The sequence below is a fragment of the Misgurnus anguillicaudatus genome, chromosome 12 (assembly GCF_027580225.2).
Source record: "Misgurnus anguillicaudatus chromosome 12, ASM2758022v2, whole genome shotgun sequence".
Lineage (NCBI taxonomy): Eukaryota > Metazoa > Chordata > Actinopteri > Cypriniformes > Cobitidae > Misgurnus > Misgurnus anguillicaudatus.
Window position 1 is genome coordinate 41,063,765 of NC_073348.2, and position 17,964 is coordinate 41,081,728.

General features: G+C 37.2%; 3 protein-coding genes across 4 annotated transcripts; 1 reads left to right on the forward strand and 2 right to left on the reverse strand.

Annotated features, from left to right (window-relative positions):
• Positions 1-222: 222 nt before the first annotated feature.
• Positions 223-4,967, reverse strand: srsf9 (serine and arginine rich splicing factor 9). 2 transcript variants are annotated; one of them, XM_055207359.2, is made up of 5 exons: positions 4,822-4,967; positions 3,462-3,629; positions 3,172-3,377; positions 2,712-2,884; positions 223-868 (listed from the first exon to the last, which is right to left on the reverse strand). In XM_055207359.2, exons 2-5 carry the CDS (start codon positions 3,617-3,619, stop codon positions 647-649), a joined length of 759 nt encoding a protein of 252 aa, XP_055063334.2. In that variant the 5' UTR covers positions 3,620-3,629; positions 4,822-4,967; the 3' UTR covers positions 223-646. The 2 variants fall into 2 exon arrangements, with proteins under 2 accessions (XP_055063334.2, XP_055063332.2); XM_055207357.2 differs by having other exon boundaries at positions 3,462-3,819; positions 4,822-4,956.
• A 1,772-nt stretch (positions 4,968-6,739) lies between these two features.
• Positions 6,740-12,887, forward strand: gal3st1b (galactose-3-O-sulfotransferase 1b). Its single transcript, XM_055207356.2, has 3 exons — positions 6,740-6,915; positions 9,962-10,098; positions 10,904-12,887. Exons 1-3 carry the CDS (start codon positions 6,862-6,864, stop codon positions 12,033-12,035), a joined length of 1,323 nt encoding a protein of 440 aa, XP_055063331.2. The 5' UTR covers positions 6,740-6,861; the 3' UTR covers positions 12,036-12,887.
• A 2,635-nt stretch (positions 12,888-15,522) lies between these two features.
• On the reverse strand, positions 15,523-17,774 carry LOC129446378 (bone morphogenetic protein 10-like). Its single transcript, XM_055207355.2, has 2 exons — positions 17,282-17,774; positions 15,523-16,990 (listed from the first exon to the last, which is right to left on the reverse strand). Exons 1-2 carry the CDS (start codon positions 17,625-17,627, stop codon positions 15,996-15,998), a joined length of 1,341 nt encoding a protein of 446 aa, XP_055063330.2. The 5' UTR covers positions 17,628-17,774; the 3' UTR covers positions 15,523-15,995.
• Between the last annotated feature and the right edge of the window lie 190 nt (positions 17,775-17,964).

The following is a 17,964-nucleotide window of genomic DNA, read 5'->3' on the forward strand; positions in this document are numbered from 1 at the left end:
CATCATCACCTCATTTGCATTTTAAAGGACACACCCAAAAACAGCACATTTTTGCTCACACCTACAAAGTGTCAATTTTAAGATGATCTGTTTGGTATTTTGAGTTAAAACTTCACATACGTACTCTGAGGGACACCAAAGTTTATTTGACATCTTCCTGTGAGCATAGCATCAACGTAACCCTGCTTAATGTGTTTAAAAATGAGACTTTGTAAAAACAAGTAATTTTAATTCAATGCTTTAATTGATAAAAAGAAAAATAAATTTTGCATAAAGTCATGATAAAACAAAGACCAATCACATGGGGAGATTACTGACAAAAACATTTAAAAAGTAAGCCTTTTATTGAAATGATGAAAAATAAAAATGGGTCTTGAAGTTGAGCAGATTAATGATACACAATAATCACGTCTTTCGTCTGCCTACAGTCAGAAACGGTGACTATTTCCAGTGAGTTACAAATTAACTTGATCACATAATCTGTTCTTAAATGTGTGCATCGTCACACGATTTACATTTTTTCAAACTCAGAAACTTGTTAATAAACTGAATGTTGAATAAGGCCATTTGGGTTTTCACAATAATGGAATGTAAATTACAAAATTCTCAAACATAAACTTGATGAAGGAGCTGTGGGTCCTGCACTTCATCGATAGTGACGTGGAGGTGGGCTGTGATGTTGAATGGGTGGTCGTCGAGAGGGAGGACTATGGCGGGACACGTGTCGTGGAGGAGACCGGTAGCGTGGAGGAGGTGACCCTCTGCTCTGAAAGGGAGGTGAGTAACGGCCACGAGATCTGGACCGGGAACGTGAGCGGCCCCAGCTCGTAGCCCTGTCTCCCATCACTCGGATGTATGAAGTCTCTCCCTGCAAAACAAACATTTGCATTGCTCTAAATGAATGGCTCTCTTTCCTCAAAACACAGAAATAAAAACGACTAGTGATGGGAGAAACTAAGCTTTGCAAAGCTTTGAATCAATTGCTTCGAAAATTGATTCAGTCTTTCGAAGCAGTTTGAAACACCACACATGCTGGCGGCCCCTGCTGGTCAAAATAGTGTAAAAGCAGATACGTCCAAACATTTTACTTTTTTTTTTACAAAATAATAGCAAGATTTTTATTAAATTTTTTTTTTTAATTATTAAACTTAAGACATAATTAAAAGTGTATTGTGTGTTTTTAGTTTTATTTAAGGCAAACAAATCATTAAAACTAACTACCCTTTTAATTATGCACCTTTTTGTCATTAAATCTGTCTATAAACAAAAAGTAGACAAAATGGCAGTGTTATTAGTCAGAAGGATAAATGTTTTATGAACTTGCATAATAAAACTGACCCGAGTTCACCTAAACATATTCGACACTGGTTACTTGTGATCAACTCCAACTAGTGGTGAACCATCAGTTATGATGTAATGAAGCCTCGTTTGCTAAAATCACATGACTTGGGCCAGTTTGAAACACACTCCGAACCACTGATTCGAAACAAAAGATTCGTAAATGTTTCGAAGAAGCAGTGTTTCGAAAATGACCATCACTAAAGACAACATGGAATCAAGATTCCACTCCAATTTCGCTGTTGAATAAAGCTCATCCCTCTAAAAGGCTTGATAATCATAAAAGGTAATCTAAGTCCAAGCAATACAATAATATAACCTGAAGTAATACTTTCTTAGTAGTATGGGAGTAAATGTGAGACTTCTTGAATCAACACAGGTCAAAGAGGGTTCAGGATAATAAAAGACATCAATCTAAACATTATCTGATCACTTGGTTGAGCACACAGTTGGGTACTAAGATAGTCTGATCATATAAATCCAATGACCCATTTGGGCAGAGTGGGAGATATAGGGGTCATTTGTAGTATTAGTCTTAATTTACATTTAAAGGGATACTGCATTAGCATTAGGGGTGGGAAAACAGGTTTGAAACTATAAAGTGTTAAGACTGACTTTGCTCAGGGTTCACTCCAACTCCGATAAACCCTGAACCCTTTATGTCCTTTATGTACTTTGCTACTGCTTCCATTGAATAAACTACTTTTTGATTGAGACCTTCAACGTCCTCCTCATTTTTTTCTTACAGTTTGCTTTCTTAATTTATGTCTTTTTTGTCTACAATTCACCAGAGATAACCCAGCATCTCCATTCAATTCCAACCAGACCGATAAGATTTGAGCCAAATTTTAGCAGTATTGTTTGCATTAACCGATGCTGTGCAACTAAAACATCATTTTTTGTCGTGTGATAAGTATAAATATCACAGAATCAGGCATGTAATTTAAAGGGGACATAATGAAAATCTGACTTTTTTCATGTTTCAGTGTTATAATTGGGTCCCCAGTGCTTCTGTCAACCTAGAAAATATGATAAAGATCAGCCCATGTTCTTGCATCTAGTATAATATTATTGGAAATGTTACTGAAGTATTGTTGTAGTTGTCTAGTAAAATAATTGAATCGTGGATCAGTCAAATGTTTTGAAAAAAGAAATCTAGATTTTTTTTGCTAAATGGCCCATCTTACAGGCTCCACCCCGACCCACATTATTGATTAAACTAGAAAGTAAAATGTTGGACTGAGCAAATGACTTAAAATAAAAACACCAATGTTTTGATTGCATGTCAAAGTGTGTCTCTTATCTTAGGGTCGAGTTAACACTGCGAACATTAGCTCATAAATTCTGATGATAAGAGTTTAATTTGCCGTCACCTGGTGTGACCTGAACTCTGTGCCGTCGAGGCGACGCACTGCATACTCCATATCTTCACGTCTGAGGAATTCAACCACGCCCTCTCCGTCCCGCTGCACATCAGCGAAACACACGTCGCCCGCCTCTCGCATGTGATCTTTCAGGTCCTGCCAGCTGCCTGAAGGAGGAAGACCTGCAGAAAAGACAACACAGCACATCTGAGACTTACATTTGACCTTCAAACAAACCGACAGCAAAGTGCTTTGAGAAGTACCGTCATCAAAACTCGAGCATTCATAATAAAAAATAAAGTCATAAAGATAACATCTACTGGAAATTAATCCAATGGAGAAAGGTGCCACTATATTACAGGTGCTCAATAAATCATAGAGTTTGATAGGTGGTGTGTTATAACATCATGATGACAAATCAGACTTTTCTTTAGTAAACCGTATACTGAAGAACTGCTCACAAACTCACCCGTCACAATAACCTGGAACTCGGATCTACGGACCGTGGGCATGAACCTCCTCCGTGGCGCTCCTCCTCCTCCTCCTCCACCACCTCCTCCTCCTCCTCCTCCAGGTCCACTAAATTTGGATCCAGAAGATCGTGGGTATTCCACACGCAGCTTACTGTTTCCAAATCCATATCCATTCCTTCCAAAGACGGCGTCCTCCGCATCCCTACAGGAAGAGAGGAAAGTTCTCCTAATTTTCTTTCTAAACGTGAAAAGCCCCGTCCATGTTCTCGGAGGCAGTGCGACTCACCGTGGATCCTCAAAACGGACAAAGGCAAACGGGATCGTCCCCCGGTTGTTCTTCAGCTCAATATCCCGTATTTTTCCGTATTTGTAGAAGAGATCCTCAATGTCCCTCTCCTGCACGTCCATGGGAAGGTTTCCCACGTAGATCCGTCCGTCCGACATGGCTTAAACCCTGCTAACACAAACCGTACGGAGCTGCAGCCTTCGTAGAAATACAGCGTTTCCAAGACAGGCCGTATATCCAAACTCTAGTCCGTCCTTTTAAAATCCCTTATTTAAAACTCTAAAATCTGGTTGTAGCAATACATGTTGAGTTCAAGTAACCCAGCATAGGACCCCTCTCCAGGATCAAAGTCTGAAAACTTAGAAACACAAGATAATCAATACAAGACCCCTGGTTTACACCTCAGTATGAACATATATGAGGCTCAGGACAGGACGGGTGTGTGTTTAAAGGGCACGTGTGCATTACCATACTTTGAATAGACATTTGAATAACGTCTACAAACCCCATCGATTTGGGCATCATTTACATCTGATGCACCTATATGAAGGTTTCTCTTTGGCTTTATTTCAGTTAAACCTTTAATCAGACTCATTTATTAACTTACAAGAAATAATCTTGCTTTAGGGCACCTCTTGTACTAACCAATGTGACCCTATCTGTGAAAAGTGATGAGCATCATAGTTTGATTTCATTCAGTGATTTTAATCTTTGACATGCCCTTACACAGAGTCAATATTAAATATATCAAGGTTATATTATCACAAAACACTATTAAATATGATTTGACATGGAAAAAACCCCAAAAAATTACTTCCTGGTTTCACAGGAAAAGTCACATATAAACACACACACACACATTATACACATACTAAATCTATGTAGTGTCAAATTATTCTCCATTTAACTACTAAATTAAACTAATTATTTTAAAGTTTGTGTATAAATAATTAACTACACGTGCTTATTTCAATTGTCAGTAAAAACTAGGTTAGTTCGTATTGCAGTCGTTGAACTCGCCATGACAGCAGGTTACGTTAGAGTGCTAATAATCTTAACTAATGCTGTTAACTTAACACACAGCTCAAAGTCCTCAACTCAATTCATTCATTTACAATGTTACTTATATCCATATGATATTTAACTGAATAAATGTAAAATCTTCATATGTGAGCATTTAAATCCAAACAATAAAGATGAGCACATTAGCATATTAGCTGCTAGCTCCTTTGTTGAGGTAACGTTAACTGCTCAGCGCAAAATGACAAATGCAAGAAAATAAAGGGGAAAAACTGTTTCATGCGTGAATATGTTTGAAAATATAGACGAAAAGAAAACGAAAACTGGTAGTTTTATTTACCTTTATAATCTGCAGTTGGCGATTAAAAACTGAAATAAACAAGCGCACGCGCTTCCCCTCCCGGATCAGGAAGTGACACAAAGCTCCGCCCCCTTCAGGCCAAAAACCGCGACTGCAACAAACCGCGGAAACCTCAAAACCATCTTTATTTTAACGTCACAATAAATAAATAAGTCTTTATTTTAACATCTAAATAAAATAATAAGTAAATAAATAAATAAATCTTTATTTTAACATCCCAATAAATAAATAAATAAATAAATAAGTCTTTATTTTAACACCTAAATAAATTAATAAGTAAATAAATAAATAAATCTTTATTTTAACATCACAATAAATAAATAAATAATTAAATAAATAAATCTTTATTTTAACATCTAAATAAATAAATAAATCTTTATTTTAACATCTAAATAAATAAATAAATAAATACATCTTTATTTTAACGTCTTAATAAATAAGTAAGTAAATAAATAAATCTTTATTTTAATATTACAATAAATAAATAAATCTTTATTTTAACATCTAAATAAATAAATAAATAAATACATCTTTATTTTAACATCTAAATAAATAAGTAAGTAAATAAATACATCTTTATTTTAATATTACAATAAATAAATAAATCTTTATTTTAACATTACAATAAATAAATAAATAAATCTTTACTTTAATATTACAATAAATAAATAAATAAATAAATCTTTATTTTAACATCTAAATAAGTAAGTAAGTAAGTAAATAAATAAATAAATCAGACTTTATTTTAACATTACAATAAAATGGGTTGCAATAACAAAAACATTTTTATTTTAACATCACAATAATTAAATCTTGATGTGAATATAAACTTTTTTTAAATTATTGATTTATTAAAAGTATTTTTTTTAAATATTTGAGGTGTGAAATATTAAGATTTTCACCCCAGAGATCCCCCCCCCAAAAAATCTTAATTTTCATTTAGCAGACACATTTATTCACAAATTAAGAGCATTTAACATTTGAAATAAGAAGCCAACAATTAGCACAGTCTACAAAGCTATGTTTGCAATTTTACAAATAGGAATAAAGTGATTAAAACATAAGATAAAGACTGAAGAGTTGACCGTCAGGTGTATGTATGTACCTGGTGTTACCAGGTTTCTCATCTGATAACTCATTGAGGTCTTATCGCTTTTGATTTAAGGTGCATTATATCAATGGGTGGATTATATAATGATTTTTATTGTTTTATTATTGTGATTTGTATAAACTTTGATTGTTTGTAATTTGATTTGACCAGCATGTTTCAGATGTTTTATTGTTGAGTTTTTATCGGATAAATATGTGAAAGGTTTCAGATGAAAACTGATCATAAATGGAAGGCTGCTGGTTTAAAGTTGACAAAGAGAAAAACACAAAATCTCATTACTGTATACTTCTGAGCAACAGATCTTAATGTTACTCCAGATCACTCGGATAAAAGCATCTGCTAATTGATTCTAACATCATTGTGAATTAAAACAATAAATATTAGTACATAAATACATTTAAGGTATTAATATGCACACATCGCAGGAAAACATGACATGACATAACATGGGTGTGTTTAATATGCAGGTGCATCTTGTGATCACCCACATCATACGGTTCACCTTTAACCACACAATACAACAATAAACATCAACCCTTCATGGATAAAATCAAAGTGGACAGTGTTGCTCAGTGACAGACACCTAAATCAATAAAACCACATTAGGAATATAAATGACATTCAAGTTTATAATGTGTACAGACACACAATCCTTTTGATAACATACACTGTTAAAAAATAAAGGGTGCAATGCCATAGATCCAGTGTCCCTGTAGTAGGGATGAAGGTTTTGATTGGACAGCAGATAAATGGTCCCGCCCCCATCAAACAGGTTTAAAGAGTCACATCACAGAGCAAAGAAGGTGGAAATATCCTCGCACTGGAAATTAGATGAAGGAATTAATCATATTTAATAATGACAACATGATTTTTTGTACCAAACACTGTCATCAGTATCTTTGATCATAATGATTCATTTCTCCATCCTGATTCAACAACTAACTAACCAACAGTATTACCAGGTAAGACTGGATCAAGATTGATAAACTGTACAGTATGAACTATCAACATTGTATTGAAAATATTTTATAAATATACATTTTGAAGTGGATCAAAAAAGTTGATCAAAGTTGTCCTAAGGCAAGAGTGGGTATTAGGAATTGGTTTTATGTAAACTTTTATTAAAGGTTTTGATCCACTTCGAATGTTGACTAGTGTATATTTAATTGAATGTTACTTATTAAACAAAACTTTTGAATATGCATGAGTGTAATGTGCCAAATGTGTTGTGAATGCTTTTTTATTAACTGATGTGCCTCACATACTGTACATTTTGGAGTGTAGTTTTCTAAGGACTTGCACAGATTTTAGGATAAGTCCTGTCCGGGAAACCACCCTTAGCTTTATGAAACATTTAGCTGGAGAATAACACAAAATTGTAATAAAATCAAAGGTTGTGTTGTGTGCCTGTTTGGTGTGTAAACACAAAGCTAGAACTTTCCTGTACACATAGTGCACAAAGTATTCTTACAAAGACCATTCATCAAATCCACACCTGAAACACAGGTTACACAATTGAAATAAATATTGTTGCCATAATCGATACTTTGATTTAATGACGTTGTACTTTAGCTAATGTTATACATGCATAATATAACTGTGTGCCCTTAAATTGTATTTTGGCTTCCATTAAGTGTATTTGCCAATAAAGTGTTCACATAGAAACAGCCATAAACCTGGTGATTTATTTCATCTACTATCAATATAGCATATGTTACAATCAAAGGTTGCATTAAGCCACGGTCACGCTAGAGAGAAAGCAAGCATTTGTCAGACGTTACTGCGGTGAGCTTTGTTTATGAACAGGCAAATATAAACAAATTAAATTACATTTACATTTAGTCATTTAGTAACTTACAAATGAGGCAAACAAAAGAAACAATTATAGCAACACAAGAACAATCAAGTCCAAAACAGTATACACATATGGCGCTTTTCCATTGCATAGTACCCCACCGTTTAGTTTAGTTTGGGTCGGGTCAGCTCACTTTGGCGTGGTTAGCTTTTCCATCGAGTTTAGTATCACTTCGTAGTGGGAGGGATTATTCCGGCACGGCCCTTTTTAATTCTTCACTCTTCTGCTTTTTGTCGATCGACTTCCGCTAACATGCCACGCCGCATTCGGTAGCTAGTTTAGTAGTTAGAAGATTGTTTGTAGTTCACTATAACTTTAGTGAAATGACAAATAACACTACTGTTGTAAATGTTTTAAATTAGGAGCACGGAGAAAACTTCATACGAGGCTCGGATAGTCTCATATTGTCCCATCAATCATCACGTGGTTAGACGATATGAAGCGGCCACGGCAAGTAACATATGGGACATATTTAATTACCTCGTCCTGTCAGGAGTTGATTTGAAAATTATTTAAGTACTGATGCCTAGCATCAAGTCCAACATAGTATACATTTTTTAAAGAAATGTACAGATAAAAAGAAAGGAAAAAATAGAGATAGAACACACATAGCACATTGCTGTAGTCCAGCCTGGACCGGACAAGAGCTTGGACTAGGACCTGTAAAGTACAATACTATTGCAATTTAAAAATCAACAAACATGTAAAAAATCTGAACGGAACTCAAATGACTTTCTTTATGAAACTGTACTGTAGCTTATCTGAAACATCAAGACATATGAATGCAGACATCTTTACCTCGGACAGACCTAGTACCTTGGAGCTAAGCTTTGCAGGACCAGGAGTGCATTAAAGTGTTAAACTTCAGCGGCGCTGCACAGATCTATCAGCCTGTAACATCGAAATATCACGAGAGAGTTTTAAGACCAGTGCTTACGAGTACAAACACTGCGTCTGAAACCGCATACTTCCATACCATATAGTAGTGCTTTTCGCTTTTCAAAGTCATTCTTTGATTACTATTCACCAGTTTTAATAGTGATATATTGTCTGTAACTATATAAATAACAAAATATATACTGTAGAATTGACTGGCTATATTCTGAATCAATATACATGCAAAATATGTGTTATTAAAGTCAAGGATGATCTAGGCCAGTGGTCTCCAACAGTCCAAAGCACATATTTAATCTACTTCAATCTAAAATAAAATCTAGGATTGGCTTTCTTTTTTCGTAACAAGGCCTCCTTTACCATCTCTGCTAAGCATGCCCTTGTGAAAATGACCATCCTTCCTATATTAGATTACGGTGACGTGATTTACAGATCTGCCTCAAACATTTCTCTCAGGAAATTGGATGTACTGTATCACTGTGCTATCCGTTTTGTTACTAATGCTGCCCCATATAGCACTCATCACTGCAATCTTTACGCATTAGTTGGATGGCCCTCGCTTCATATTCGACGACAAATACACTGGTATTGTTTTATCTATAAAACTCTTCTAGGTAAAACTCCACTTTATTTAAGGTCTTTAATTACTATAGCCACTCCTTCTATAAATCTTCGTTCAAGAAGGTTTATCAAAAGCTCGTACTTCTTTCGGTCGTCTCTCCTTCCAGTTTTCTGCAGTTAATGACTGGAATGAGTTACAAAAATCTTTGAAGCTTGAATCTTTGGTCCCTCTGATTACTTTCAAACGATTAATATCTAACCTACTGACTCATAGCTGTTCGTGTTAATTTGTACTGTCACTTTATATTTTGCTGTACTACGCTACCTCAGTATTGGCTTTTATCATGTTGTTTGTATGTTACTGCTTGTCATTTTAACTCTGATTACTTATTGGTGGTAGCCATTTATTTATCATCTGGGGCTTATGCAATGATGTGTAGTTTTTATGAATGTTTGTACATTGTATTGTCTTTTTGTAAATTTGTTTTGTTATTTATGTGTAACTATTTGTTGTTTGCACTCGGCACTTTATCTTGGCCAGGTCGCCGTTTTAAATGAGAAATTGTTCTCAACGTGCCTACCTGGTAAAATAAAGGTTAAATAAAATAAATAATATTTATTTATTACTTATGTATTAATATTAGCTTGGATCTTTTATGTGTGTTAACATTTTAAACAAGTAAAGTTTTGTTTTAAAGGTTTGGAGGAGTAGGCTACATCACATGGGGAGGAGTTTAAACCCACGATTTGTCCACAAGTTGATTTTGGGGTCTCTTGTGATTTGCATTATGGGGATTTATTGTTTTACTACTCCAACACTTCACACCACAAACAGGTATATATTATTACATGTTATATATGAGTACATTCTAGATAAAGTCCTATAAATATACACATATTAATTAGGATTAGGCACCATTCACAGTTTATGTGAGAATGCTGAATGCACAATCTTTGTCAAATGTTATAATAATGTTACAACATTACTACTATTTTAAGTTTTTACCTAAAAAAGTTGGCAAAACTCATAAAACTTAACTTGTTAGAGCTAAAGTTACTTTAACCATTTAAGTAAACAATTTAAACTTCTTTTTATTGACTTGTTTTTCAACTTTTTTTATATACTTTTAGTTATGCCAACTTTTTTAGGTAAAAACTTAAAATAGTAGGTTGAATTGACTTAATAATGGACAGTGCAGTGGATAAAATCATCTGCTAAATGCATGAAATGAAAAAATTGTATTGAATGTAACATGGCTACTTGAAGTGCATAACATCTTTTTTTCAGTATGAATTACCCATCAGAATGTCTTCATACACACCGAACAATTTTAACAGACAGTACATAGTGATTCTGTAAAGGTTTGAATATATTACTAATCACTGTTTGTATTTGTATTAACATTTTAGAGTAGATATGGACCACAGTGGAAGAACAATGTAATTAAATCTGCACTCCAGTTTAAACTGCATTAATAAAAGCACAAGATAAAAGACACAATAACAAAAGAAGTTTTACAAAAAAAAAACACTTTAAACAAACATAATGACAACAAAAGAGTCATTGTAAAGTCAATAAAAATTGATTAAATTCTTGTTCTGTGATTGAATTACGTAACAGTTTTTTTTTACATCCTAAGTGTTTCTTTGGCGTCGTGTGCTCAACCCAACATCCACGTCTGGAATAACTCTGCCACAGAAAATGTTCAATGCAAGCCAAAAGTCAACCTGATGTTCATGAAAACCCATAAGACCGCCAGCAGCACTTTACTCAACATTATCTTCCGCTTTGGAGAAAAGAATCAATTAAAGTTTGCACTCCCAGACGGTCGGAATGACTTTTCCTACCCGTCTAGTTTCTTTCGAAGTAAAGTGAAGAGCTATCAGCCGGGTCAGTGTTATAACATTGTGTGCAATCACATGCGCTTCAATGCACTGGAGGTAGAGAAGCTGCTCCCCGCTGATGCGTTCTTCTTCACCATCCTAAGAGACCCTGCCAAGCTCTTCGAGTCATCCTTTCACTACTACAAAGGTTACATGCCTCAAACATGGAGGATACCTGGCCAAAACAAACTCAAAGAGTTTCTCACGAACCCAAAACGCTACTTCAATGCCGAGGGATTCAACAGCTTCTATCTGAGGAACCTGCAGTTATTTGACTTTGGCTTTGAGAATAATTTGGAAGCTGGCGATCCACGAGTGCAGCAAAGTATAGAATACATCGCCAAACGCTTTCAACTCGTTTTAATTTCAGACCACTTCGAAGAGTCACTCATTCTACTGAAAGATGCCCTTTGCTGGCAGATGGAGGACTTGCTGTTTTTTAAACTCAATGCTAGAAGCACCGTGTCAGTATCTCCTATGAGCCCTGAGCTCAGGGACAAAGCTCGGGAATGGAACGGCGCAGACTGGAAGCTTTACCGACATTTTAATGCCACTTTCTGGGCCCGGGTGGAGGCGTACGGATGGAGGCGGATGGAAGAAGATGTGCGGGAGTTACGCAGGAGAAACGCAGAAATGGAGGCCATATGCACTGACGGTCAGGGAGCGGTAGCGCCAGAAGACATCACAGACAAACGCATGAAGCCCTGGGAGCCTATTGGTGAAGCTACTATACTAGGGTACAACCTGAGACCGGATGTAGACCAGCAGTACAGTGAGCTCTGCCGGAAAATGCTGACGCCTGAGATTCAGTATTTGACAGATTTAGGAGTGAATCTGTGGATAACTAGATTATGGGGGTGGTTTACGGACAATATTTTATCTCTCTAGAAGGGTCTCAGAAGGAAAGTATTTTTTGTAATTCAGTTTGGTGACCTCTTTGTAGTTTTGTTGTTTACCACAGTATCAAAGCAGAATGTGATGTTTAGTGTTAAAGATGAATGAAAATTCTGTTCAGTGTTAATGTTTAACTTAAATTGTAAAATTGAGATGTCATAGGGAGGCAATAATGATACATTCCTGAAATTGTATAACACAAAACAGCATAATTGCGCTGCCTTTGCCATATAATCGGTGAAGGGCAGTTGGTCTTCAAAAACTAGATCGAGATTTCTGGAGTTTTGAAAGGAATAATGGTTGTGTTGCCAATTTGAATGGATAGGTTGTGCTGTAGCATGGGTTGTGCCAGAAATACAAGCAGCTTCGTCTCAGCAAGGTTTAACTGGAGGCGGTGTTTCTTCATCCAAGCCAAGATGTAATGCGTGCTGCTATGATGGGATCATCAGGGTGAAATGAAAAGAAGATCTGTGTGTCATCAGCATAGCAGTGGTACAAGAAGCCATGTGCTTGTATGATAGGTCCTAAGGATGTTGTGTAGATGGAGAAAAGGAGCGGACCAAGCACTGATCCCTGCGGGACCCCAGTGACCATCTAGTGAGCTGTGGACAGCGCACACTTCTACGACACAATGAAGGATCTATCGGATAGAGAAAAGATATGAACCATTGGAGAGAAGTACCTGTGATCATGTGGATCTGCTGTGAAGGAAGTTTCAGAACTGATAAGCATTATGGGTTTGTTTTTTTTATCTATTTGTGGTCATTAATTTCAGAATTCAGTTCCTGGAGTGTCCACCTATAATAAAACTAATAGAACATCTCATTGTTTGATTTCACAGAGAGAGAGAGAGAGAGAGAGAGAGAGAGAGAGAGAGAGAGAGAGAGACTGTGTATCTTTCTGTGACTAAAGCTGACTCTTGAGAAACGTACAAATAATTCAAATGAACATGTATTGAAATGTTTATGTGCCAATGGCAATAAAACTTGAAACAATGTATTTGGAAAGATGTAGTAACACGTGAGTCATTACTACTGGGTTACCATTATTCCAACCCAGTATCACGAAATTATGTACTGTCAGGCGACAATTGGTTAAAGTTTAGAAAATATAAAAGAATAAGTCTTGTATCTTTAAAAAAAAAAGTAGTATAAAGCAATACTTAAAGTGACATACGAATGCAAGCACCAAATCTAACCCTAAACTGAAGCGACAACGGTTTGAAAATAGGACAAAAAAGTTGAATAACCAATATATGTGACAGTGACACAAACAGAAAAGCGTGACATGCTCACGCTCAAACGTGCCTATAGGTACATAATTTCGTGATACAGTGTGTTGGTTATTCATATAGTAATGAATGAAAAGCTAATCTTAAAATGTAGTCTTCTAACCATTCACAGGTTATTCACATATGAGATAGAAGCCATACATAAAACATATTTTTGAGTAGGTAGGTTAAATAAGGTTAAATAATAAAATCAGTGCATTTATGGAATTTGGATGATTGATGAATCTTTATGTTTCAGTAATCTCTCAATGACTTTCTGGTGATTCAATGAGAACAAGTCTGTGATTACCTACTGATAATGTACACATTTGTGTCTTGTATTTTTGTTTACCATAGTAAACGTGTTAATATAGTGCTAGTCATTTGTCATATATTAGTTATTGTTTAGTTTGCATGAATTAGGACATTTATCAGTAGTTCTCTGGGAAGTATGAAAAATAGTATTTAATGATTAGTTAATAACAAACTACCACGTTCATTTGTGTGCTATTACTAGTTCATTAATCAGAGTTTTGTGTTAGTTAACAGTAGTTATTAATATTGCATTACTCATTTGTTCCTGTGTAGTTATTCATTAATAATGGATCAGTATTCTGTTACAATTTAGAGTTTAATATCAGTTGTGTTGTGTACATTATAACTTCTCAGTATATCTCCTTATCTCCGCTCCTAAAGGCCTTTACATTTAAACACTTTGGTGTCGTAGATAAGATGTCTACACTTAATAAACAGTAACATAGACATAACACCTTCATAGTAGGGATGCACCCATATATCGGCCAATAATCGCTATCGGCCGATAAAAGCAATTTTCACACTATCGGACGATTAAAAACAGCCAATAGTCATGGGCGGGGACGAGACTGCCTATATGCCGAGTCCGAGTCAAAACCAAGTCTTTGAGGGGTCGAGACCGAGTCCGTTGGTTTTCAGATAGAGTCGAGTCTGAGTCAAGACCGAGTCCCTTTAGAAGTCGAGACCGAGTCGAGTTTTCATATTCACGATTTAATATCACCCCAGTTAATAATCAACTGTTAGGCCTACAAACTAAGCTAGATTGGAAATTGTTTAGAGGAGCAGTCTTAACGTCTTAATATGGACTATGCTTTTACTATTATTAAAAAAATCTCTACCACATGCATTATGTTCTGCCTATTTGTCTAGAGATAAATATATGGCTCTGATGGCAGTATCTTTGCATTGCACCATGGGATATCATTTTCAAATAATGCCCATCAACAATGCATTTTATAATTATTGTTATGGTTTTTTATATGAACATAATTGTGTTGGTCTCAAGGACTCGGTCTGAAATTATGAGGCCTTCTCCTCTCACTGTGATCCGAGACCGAGTCAAGACCGAGTCTTTGAAGGAACAAGTCCGAGACGTGTCAGAGAAAGCAGAAAACGGTCTCGAGATCGGACTCAATTACTACATCACTAGGCGATACATCCTGTCAATCAAAAGAAGACAGACGTAATGAATTTGAGCTCTGTGTATTGAAAATGTAAAGAAACATCACTAGTTTAATATTAATGCTCATTATATGAATGAATAACATTCAGAAAATGTAATTAATGAAATGAATAACCACCAAACTATTGGCAGATATCAGTATGAATAATGAACATTTTTAGATATATCGGTGCATCTCTACTTCATAGAGACCTTTCTGATGTGATTTGAGAAACGAGCGAACGTTTGCTTGAGTATTTACAGGTTTATTCACATTTTACACACACAGAAACTGTAGATGGGTGGATGTTGAATAAAGATGAGATTCCCTGAAAGTCACCACACACAACGGCTTGGATTGTTAATTGGGGGTCGTGTGAACTCCCCTTTGGGCATCTTAATATATATCCAGTATCTCAAGGTGTTGATGTCCTGTTATTGAGAGCAATGTGTGGTGTTCAAGCAAAGGATGATTGGTTACTGTTGCTGTTGTGGAATGTGTCAGCTCTCTCCTGTTACACCACTTGTAATGAGGAGTCATCCTGAGTGAGGGGGTACGCACTTCTCCATTTTTGACACCTCCTTATCACAGCTGTGTGGAAGAGGAGACTCGCACGGCATGTGGGCAACATTAAGGGCAAAAGAGTGCAGAGAGGAGCTGTTACACATCCATTCAGTGTTTCTCCAGTCTAACCGCATGCATGCAGGTATTTTTTGAAAGGTTTATTGTGCTCAGATCGAAAATGTTTAATTGGCTAGAAATCGATCGTTGTAAGTGCAATCTATAAGATAATTACAAAGTAACCTAATCGAGTCATCATTCCATGCCATATGGAAACTCATTGGTCAAAACATTTTGTGGGAACACCGTTCACTGTATATACAGTTGAACAGGTGTCTGATAATAACTAAACATACACATCCAGACAAACTCATGATGAAGTCAAGCAAACACAATCATAAAAATAATAAAGGACAAAAGATTTCACACCCAAACATGCTGTTGTGTTTTATATTGCAACATGTCAAACTATAATAGGGCAAGAATAAATGTACATGAAGCACGGCCCCTGTCGTTCCATCATCCCCTTCAGTATCTGATCTGACTCTGGGTCTGATTTATAAGTCACCAGCAATCTTTTCTTATTGTGGTAAATGAACCGAAAGATGTTTTTGAGGTCACATCCTTCCGTTTCATTCAGTTAGGCTATCTACATCCACATTCTGCGACCACCATCCCCTCATATTTATGTTGTAAAACCACAACGCCCTGATTATTTTCATACAGAAGTGCGATGGGGTCTAATTTAGTAGGAACACAGCAGGGTTTCGAGGCTTTTTTGGGACTCTTCAGATTAAGCAGCACTTGGATTTTCGCGTGCTCGGTAGGTGTCACATCCGCATAGAGCGGATAACTGCATGCACCTCGGCAGGTGTACGCTTGATAACCGGCTGGGGCCACGATCCAGTTATCCCAGCCGATGTCCTTAAAATTGACATACATCTCAGTCCTTCTGCAGTCTTCCACTTTAGCGCTGCGACGGACACGCGGGCCGACGTCGTAGATCACGTTTGAGCGCATCTGCATTAACAAGGTCTCATCCTGCTCTTCATCCTCGTCCGTCCAGTGTCCACTGATGCCCGGCAGCTCGTTCTCCTCTCGTTCGCGTCGTCCACGACCATCCCAATGCTCTTCTCTTTGATCGTCTGAGAAGACGATCAGCGCCGGCTCGTGTTTTCCGTTGGGATTCCTGTCAATGTCCAGGTCTACGAATCGCAGGCCGTTCGGATTTCTCGGCGGTATTGCCGTATTGTCACGATTGAGATTTTCAATATGAACCTCCAACCTCAGGGTCAGACTTTGTGACGTTTTCCAGTTCTGAATGGCGTTTGTCAAATCCAAGACTTCCCAGCCACTGTCCTTTCGGTTCACGTGCTTCGTTGCCAACTCTTGCATTCCACACGGATCTCCCTCACCTGCCCTGACATTGACATCCTCGGCATTCCAGCATTGGGCACCTCTCTGCATTTCAAACACGGTCACCTTCCACCCCGTGCTGATACGATGGCTCGTGTCTCGCTTGAGAAGTGCGTAAAGGCGCAGCTCTGCTGTGACGACGCGCTCGTGTCGCGGGACGGAGATGTTAAACAGAAGATGGTGCGTCCGCAAACTCTTATGTGTCACATGATGTGTGGAGTGATCTGCAAAGTTAACACGAGTCCAACTTTAATAATGATGTGACTCCAATTATTTCCAAGCAGAAATAAAACTTTGAATTGTGTACATTTTCCAGGAATAATAACAATATCTGTTTATTATTTAGATTTGGATTTCACAATTTTGTAAATGAAGTACAAAAGCAATAGGACAAATGACCATCAAATTGTTGTATTATTATTAGTAGTAAAACTGACAGATTCTTATAACTGGTATTGGATTTAATACTTGGATTATTTATGTTATATGATTGTTTAAAGAAAAATTAATTGTACCTTCATTCTTGAAACTGCGCACAATGTTGGCTGAGGGCATGGCAGAACGCTCAGTGGCGAAGCGCTTGTAAAGCTCAAGCATGTACTCGGGAGGCTCGACGCGAGTGTCTCGTGGCCTCTGCTTGGGTCCCTGCTCTGTTAAGTTTATCATGTTGAGAAATTGCCCAAGAATCTTCTGCATGGCCACGTTTTCATCTGGCTTTAGAAGAAGGGTCTCCTCGACATCGGCCGCCACGGAGCGTTGCTCTTCAGGAGATGGAAGAGGACTACAACCAGTCCAGGAGGACAACAGCAGCAGCAGCAGGGTGCCAACGTACCCGACTGTAGAAACCCCAAAAAGAGTCATGGCTGAGAGTAAAGATGTGATCTGATGAGGATTTGAGATTGTTTCAGACACCTGCGCAGGTCCTGTGCGTTCTCGCTGTTCGATTTTTCTCCTTCGGTCTGACAGGTCGATGTGGTGCCGGAGGAAAAACAGTCTCGTCCTTGTTGATCTTGTGATCGAGCGCAGAGGGCAGGACTACGTTGTCGACCTGCTTGTGCTGACAAGTTTGGAGATGTTGCCACTTGGTCTCTGGGCCTTTCATAGTGTGGCTGGTGAGGGCCACAGGGTTCCTCACACATCCTGTATCTTCTTTCCATGCATGCCTTTGTCCAACATATGGCCTCAGCACTTCATAAAC

What these genes read in the sequence shown, in the direction of transcription:
- LOC129446378 (XM_055207355.2), bottom strand. Translation starts at nt 17,627, where the DNA reads ATGACTCTTTTTGGGGTTTCTACAGTCGGGTACGTTGGCACCCTGCTG. An exon ending in GCGCAGTTTCAAGAATGAAG is followed by an intron (nt 16,991 to 17,281) that starts GTACAATTAATT and finishes TTAACTTTGCAG; the next exon opens with ATCACTCCACACATCATGTG.
- srsf9 (XM_055207359.2), bottom strand. Translation starts at nt 3,619, where the DNA reads ATGTCGGACGGACGGATCTACGTGGGAAACCTTCCCATGGACGTGCAG. An exon ending in GTCCGTTTTGAGGATCCACG is followed by an intron (nt 3,378 to 3,461) that starts GTGAGTCGCACT and finishes CTCTTCCTGTAG; the next exon opens with GGATGCGGAGGACGCCGTCT. An exon ending in GTTCCAGGTTATTGTGACGG is followed by an intron (nt 2,885 to 3,171) that starts GTGAGTTTGTGA and finishes TCTTTTCTGCAG; the next exon opens with GTCTTCCTCCTTCAGGCAGC.
- gal3st1b (XM_055207356.2), top strand. Translation starts at nt 6,862, where the DNA reads ATGATTCATTTCTCCATCCTGATTCAACAACTAACTAACCAACAGTAT. An exon ending in CTAACCAACAGTATTACCAG is followed by an intron (nt 6,916 to 9,961) that starts GTAAGACTGGAT and finishes TTTGTTTTAAAG; the next exon opens with GTTTGGAGGAGTAGGCTACA. An exon ending in ACACTTCACACCACAAACAG is followed by an intron (nt 10,099 to 10,903) that starts GTATATATTATT and finishes TTACATCCTAAG; the next exon opens with TGTTTCTTTGGCGTCGTGTG.